This window comes from Lycium barbarum, chromosome 12 (assembly GCF_019175385.1).
Source record: "Lycium barbarum isolate Lr01 chromosome 12, ASM1917538v2, whole genome shotgun sequence".
Taxonomy (NCBI): Eukaryota; Viridiplantae; Streptophyta; class Magnoliopsida; order Solanales; family Solanaceae; genus Lycium; species Lycium barbarum.
This window is the reverse complement of record NC_083348.1, coordinates 50,617,428-50,624,208: the sequence shown is the minus strand read 5'-3', so window position 1 is coordinate 50,624,208 and position 6,781 is coordinate 50,617,428. Positions and strand designations below refer to the sequence as shown.

At 42.1% G+C, this 6,781-nt stretch overlaps 1 protein-coding gene across 1 annotated transcript; it reads left to right on the top strand.

Moving 5' to 3' along the window:
• The first annotated feature begins 555 nt into the window (after nucleotides 1-555).
• On the top strand, nucleotides 556-5,420 carry LOC132622540 (uncharacterized). Its single transcript, XM_060337146.1, has 2 exons — nucleotides 556-1,241; nucleotides 4,935-5,420. The coding sequence occupies exons 1-2, from the start codon at nucleotides 629-631 to the stop codon at nucleotides 4,961-4,963; spliced, it is 642 nt and encodes a 213-aa protein (XP_060193129.1). The 5' UTR covers nucleotides 556-628; the 3' UTR covers nucleotides 4,964-5,420.
• The last annotated feature ends 1,361 nt before the right edge of the window (nucleotides 5,421-6,781 follow it).

Sequence of the window (6,781 nt, the reverse complement as noted above, 5' to 3'; positions counted from 1 at the left end):
GCAGGGAAGAGTTCCCGCTCCAGCCCCCGCACCCCCAGTTCCACCGCCAGCAGCTCCGGGCCAGCAGATGGCAGAGGCCATCCAGTTATTGACCCAGTTAGTTGCCGCACAAGCTCAGCGGCAAGATATAGACACGGGAGACAGGGCGGTAAGCGCAAGGGCCCGAGACTTTATTACCCTGAAGCCGCCAGAGTTCTATGGATCAAAGCCAGAGGAGGACCCGCAGAGCTTTATAGATGAGATGCTGCGGACTCTGAGGATTATACATGCTTCTGACACGGAGTCCGTAGAGTTGGCTTCATACAGACTGCGGGATGTGGCAGTTCTGTGGTATAGCAGTTGGGTATCTTCGAGGGGAGCAAATGCACCCCCTCCGGTCTGGCAGGAGTTTACAGAGGCATTTCTACGACATTTCCTACCGCCAGAGGTTCGACGGGCTCGAGCCGACATGTTCCTAAACCTTAGACAGGGAAATATGAGTGTTCGGGAATACAGTCTTCGTTTCAACTCATTGGCCAGGTATGCCCCAGCTATGATAGCGGATAGGGGAGATCATGTGCACCGTTTCGTGAGTGGGTTAGGGCCACATTTGGTTAAAGAATGCTTGACGGCCTCACTCCAAGACGGGATGACTATTACCCGTATCCAGGCCCACGCCCAAAATTTGGAAGAACAATATCAGCCACGGAGGGAGGAGCGCTATCCAGACAGGGGTTCCCGAAAGAGAGGCCGGTTTTCCAGGACTAGAAGTGAGTACAGAGGGGGACAGACACAGGGGCAATTCGGGTACTCAGACCAACCGGCGGCCAGTGCACCTCCTCGATTTGCTGATAGGGGGTTTGACCGTTCTACTCACTCGAGACCGGATCAAGGTACCCGAGCCTCAGAATCTCAGTTTAGGGCTGATGCTGGCAGGATAATGTCACCCCCGCCACGATGTGCTCGATGCGGCAGGCCACACTCGGGAGAGTGCCGCGCAGGTACGGGTGCTTGCTATACTTGTGGGCGGGTTGGCCATTTGATGCGTGATTGCCCATTGAGAGATGACGGAGACCGAGCCCAGCCTACCGGGTCCGCAGTTGGTTCATCGTCGACCGTACGCCCTCAGGGACAGGCCTCCCAGGCTCCAGCAGGTCGTGGCCGAGGCAGAGGAGGGATACCCAGCGCAGCCGGTCCTCCACACCGTATATATGCACTGACAGGACGACAGGACCCTGAGCCTCCCGCTGATGCGGCCACAGGTACTTTTTTGTTGGTATTTTCTATAATATGTGCATTAATTGATTCGGATTCTATCTTATCCAACCCTGCCCTTTTGTATTGCTAAACATACTAAGAATTTGGATATTAGAGTGAGGAATAGTTATTAAAAGAGAAATATTCGCTACGAGGGTGTTCAAACATTGCTGAGACCCCAACTTACCCCATATTATATAATATAGGTAGTACGGGGAAGCGGAAGTAAAAATACTAACACCGTGACGCTGAAATGCATCAGAGTTTCAAGGTTAAGCGTGCTCAGGTGGGAGTAGTTTCATGATGGGTGACCCCCTGGGAAATATGCTGAAAATTTCGTAACTGTGAAAACAAGAGACGAGTGTAAGAGTAGGCAGCTCAAAGTAAATTGGGGTGTGGAAAGTGGTTAGAAACCCCATACGAGTCATATAGGCCGAGACGGACTAAACTAACAAGAAAGGGGGAGCCATGACAACAGAAAGCTTTGGGAACGAAGGAGAAAAGTACAGATGTCACAGGGTGAGACCGATATTAAGTCCACACTATCTAATGCAAGGAATTTATGATAAGGCGGTGTGCGGGAACATGTCTAGTGAGGGGATAGACGCGGCAGACGCCACGAATGAGGAATTACAACTGTGAAGATCGCAAAGAGGGCAACCTAAGCTCCTAAGGTGGACATGTTAAGTGACATGAGGCATCTACAACGGAGACCTCCCCGAAATGATGTGTTACGCTATGAGGCGAGTTTAACATTCGAGGACGAATGTTCTAAAGGGGGGGAGGATGTTATACCCCGCGTTTTATGTAATTGGATAATTCAAGACAATCGCGGGAAAACGACAAGCGAGGCTACATTTTATTGTGTTTGGCACTTGAGTTGTTTATGAAGAGTCTAGGAGTGGAAATAATGAGAAAGGTCAAGAGCATGAAGGGGAGTTCACGACATGACTCGTGGAAATACGGAGGAAGACGAAGGGCAAAATTGGAAGTTGGAAAAATTGCCTTCAAGAATTTCAAGTAGTAGCCCAAAATATAAATGGGCTTGAAGGTTTTCTTTGGGAATTTATAGGCCCAACCGGCCTTGGAGAGGGTCCAAGCCCAATATGAAATAAGACTTAGTCAATATAAGGGATGACTAAGTCATCTTCATCCATTAAGTGTCTAGAAATTTCAAGAACTCAAAAGAAAGAAAGAAGGGGAGAAACCCCAAGGCCTTTCGGCCAAGAACAAAAATTCCAAGAAAAATTGAAAAAAATCTCTCCAAAAATTATTTTCTATCAAGTAGAGGGTGCACAACAAGGTGAAGTTGTTGTTGGAGCAAGAAAAATTCAAAATCATATAGGTTTCCAAGAGATAAGCAAGTGAGAAGTTGAAGAATAAAGGTAAAATTCTAACCTTGCTTTATGTGTTATACATGGTTTATATGTGTTGTAGTATGCTAAAATGGATGAAATTTATGAAGGAGAGAAATATAGTACATGGCCGTGTGTATGTATATATGTGTATGAGCCATGCTTCAATTATTTTAATTAATGTTTGGTTGTTATTGTTGTGAATGATATATGGAAAAAAAAAATGGAAGTTGAATGAATATTGAGAAGTTGTAGTGTGTATGTTGGTGTTGGCCGTGTGGTTATGGAAAAAAAATGGAAGAGAATGAGTCAATTTTATTTAGTATGATGTTGTTGGAATATAGATTATGAGGTTGTCATTGTTTTCATAAAATTTAGAAAGTTTTGGAAGAAGTAGTAAGTTGATTGAATATGGAAGTTGTTAGTATTGTTGTTGTTGGAATTGTGGTTGATATTTTGGCCGGGTTGAATTCCCGGGATTGTTGTTGATTGAAATTAGCCAAGTTGAACTTGGTGGGATGGAGTATTTATAGGGGAAGTGCTGTCGAAATTTCGGTAGCCAAATGTTTCCTTAAGATTCTAACTCAAAGTATACTAATGAAAGTTTTGGTAAACTTGACCAAATTGCAGATTTTGACGAGATTGTGACGCGATTTTGGAGTAGCTAAAGGAGCGGAGAGAGGTATGTAAGGCTTCACCCTTCTTTCTATGGCATGTCTTGGTTGTAAGAAGTCGGGCACAAGCCTCGGGGACGACCTCAATCCCCGGAATCCGCACCTAAAGTTTTCAACTTTTCATTCAATTGAATTGAAGTAGAAAGTGCGCAAAATGATAGAAAGACCTCCTAGACCTCTATGACGTGCGTAAATGGGACCCGATCACCCTAGAACCCTCACAAGTAATGTCATGACCTGTAGTATATGTAAATAATATACGCCACCTCATCCGGCCCGAGGTGGGCCCGCTACCCCCGGACTTTCCTATAGTATTGGTTGATGTACTTCAAGTGAACCCGAAGGGAACCTTTGATCCCGATCTTGTTACCATGAGATAAGTACTATGATTCCTCTAACGAGGATGCCTCTGTGATGACAAGGATGACCATGATGTTAGATAAGCGGGAATGCCTATAATACGTACCACCGGAATGACCCTATGACTAAGACGACTAAGCTAAGCACCTTATACGAACATGAAAGTGACAAACTAATTCTTGAAACTTATTTATATTCCCTAGCCATGATTTTATTTTCTAGAAGATTTCAAAGTCTATGAAATGACATCTATAATACCCCGATTTTATTTTACGTCCATTTTAATATTATCCTCCATTGATACTCTCATCTTAAATACTTGTTTTCTTTCCGAGGTAAGACAAAACGATCACTATCCTTTCATAAGATAATCGGAGGTCACCGACCTTACGTCACTCCGATGGATACATGGTTCTCCTTGGCCCCCTTGTACGCTTATACACTATATGTATATGTAGATAATGTAAGTAAATGTATGTAAAACACATATGTATGTACAAGCTGTGTATATAATCAAAGATCTAGAGCGCTATAGTCGCCGACATCCATACATGATACCAGAGTATGTCTATAATCAAAGATTCAGAGCGCTATAGACGCTGACATATAAGCATGATGTATGTACACGTATACGGGGAAGATGGGGATAAGGGCAGAGCGTTATACACGCATTTCCACCTGATCAGTTGGCATTACATGACATGATATCGTCCCGGACGCGGGATGCCCGGACGCGGGAAGTACATTTATGGCTAAATGGATCGGCTGCCGACGCCTCGGCAATATGAGACATCTTATTTTTACATATATGTATAAGAAGAGATTTTCAAAGGAAAGCTATGTAATAAGATGATATACTATGACACGAAATGCTATGATATGATAAGATAGGATATGATAAGCTAGACTATATTGTGGCAAGCCACACTATGACATGATACGCTAGAATATAAAATACCGTGAGGTGATAAGCTACGATATGACCGGATACGACATACTATGATAGTGCAGAGCGTAATGTGACAAAATGCAACATGATATTAACCCTAGTTCCTAAGTCTACGAAAAAGAAACGTTGCAGAAGGAAAAAAAAAAAAAAAAAGGGGGACAAGTCCATATGAAAGCCGGCCCGAGAAGGGGCCTCGCCACGTGCAGGTTATTTTCTTGCTGCATTATCGATCCTATGATTCCCTGATATTGTTAATCATGCTCTATATTACTGCTTCTATTATTTTCCATGCCTTACATACTCGGTACACTATTCGTACTGACGTCCCTTCTTGTGGACGCTGCGTTTCATGCCGCGCAGGTCAGCAGGCTGGTGGACGTGATCTATAGGAGCTTATCAGCAGTACTCTACAGTGCTCCAGTTGTTCCGGAGCTTTACTTCAGCGGTACTATTTTGTATATGTATATTCGGGCACGATAGTACTCGGCCCTTTCTATGTGTAATTACACTATGTCTAGAGGCTCGTAGACAGATATGTACAGTTAGGCAGGTTCAGTAGATATACGATGTTTGGGCATTATGATGTTGTTGTATAAAGTATTAACGACGTTTACAAGTCTATGTTTCAAAAAAAAAAAAAAATATGGCACTGTTTATACGAGATAGATAAGGGGTGCTCGGTACAAGTATCGGGTACTCGTCACGGCCCCTAGTTGGGTCGTGACATGAAGTGTCCCATGAGTCAACCACAATGTGCTTCCCTAACAAACAATTCACGCAAAGAGCAATTAGGGATACACAATTTATTTTCCTTAAAAAGAAATCCATCTTGAAGATTAAACCTGTCATAAGGACCCAACTTACATTCTGCAAAAATCTTGCCAAAATCAGAATCATTAGCATAAAGGCCCTTGATTTGATCAATACCCATCAGCTTAGAAGTAAGAGTAGAGACCAAGACATACCTTATTGACAGTGCATCAGCAACCACATTCTCCTTTCCTTGCTTGTAAGCAATCACATATGGGAAAGTTTCAATAAATTCAACCCATTTTGCATGCCTACGATTAAGCTTACCTTGGCTCTTCAAATATCTCAAGGATTCATGATCAGTCTTAACCACAAACTCTCTAGGCCACAAATAATGCTGCCATGTAGCTAAAGCCTTTACCAAAGCATAGAGCTCTTTGTCATAAGTTGAGTAGTTCAATGTAGGCTTGGACTCAACTTTTCACTAAAGTATGAAATAGGCTTGGACTCCTGCATTAAAACAACACCTATTCCTTTTCCCGAAGCATCACATTCAACCTCAAAAGACTTAGAAAAATTAGGTAATTGCAAAAGAGGAGCAGACCATGCACAAAGTCAATTTGGTGTTCAATTCCACGCAAAGGTGGAAGACCTTTAGGAATATCTTCAGGAAAGATATCATCAAAGTCCTGCAAAAGAGAAAAAACACTACTTGGCAAAGAAGAAGTTAGTAGCTCAGAATTAATCAAGAATTCTTTGTAAGTAAGTAGTATTATGGGCAGTCCCTCTTTTCTAAAACTCTAAGGAACTCAATTCTATCACTAGATTCAACAAAATCAACAAGAAAATTCGAGATTTTTTTTTTTGAATTTCATTTTTTTTTTGTTGAATCAAAATCCAAAACTAGATTTGTTGGAACAAACCTAAGCTAAGCTCTGATACCAATTGATACAATAATCAAAATGAAAATGAAGAAAGAAGGACAAGAAAATAAAGGATAGATAATTTGACACAACTAAAGACCCAAATTAGCAACCAAAGTTCTTAGATTAACTTGACCTCTAATTTAGGAACTAAAGAGCACCAAACTCTTAGGATGACCAATAGGGATTTGACACCCTAATAACCAATCCTCTCACAAATTCAGAAATTCACAATCTCAAGCTTAGCAAGCTCTCAACACTCAAAAGAGTTTTACAATCTCAAAATATGAATAATCAAAATAGTCTTCGTCTTCCATGAAGAAGAAGAGAACTATTTATTCTATGCTAGAAATAAAAGATAGCAAAAGGACATAAACACCCTTAATGAGACAAGGGCCTTGTTTGGCTATTCTTCTTTCTTCAAAATCTTGAAATATCCTTTGCAAGAATAGCCAACTCTTCATCTTTTAGCCATTTCCTCTTCTTCTCCCCAAGCAGTTTTCATCAACAAATGGACTTGGGATCCAAGGTGCT

Bases quoted from the DNA above. Each gene is read 5' to 3' on its own strand.
- LOC132622540 (XM_060337146.1), top strand. From the start codon at position 629: ATGACTATTACCCGTATCCAGGCCCACGCCCAAAATTTGGAAGAACAA. The intron at 1,242-4,934 runs GTACTTTTTTGT...CATGCCGCGCAG, and splicing joins TCCCGCTGATGCGGCCACAG to GTCAGCAGGCTGGTGGACGT.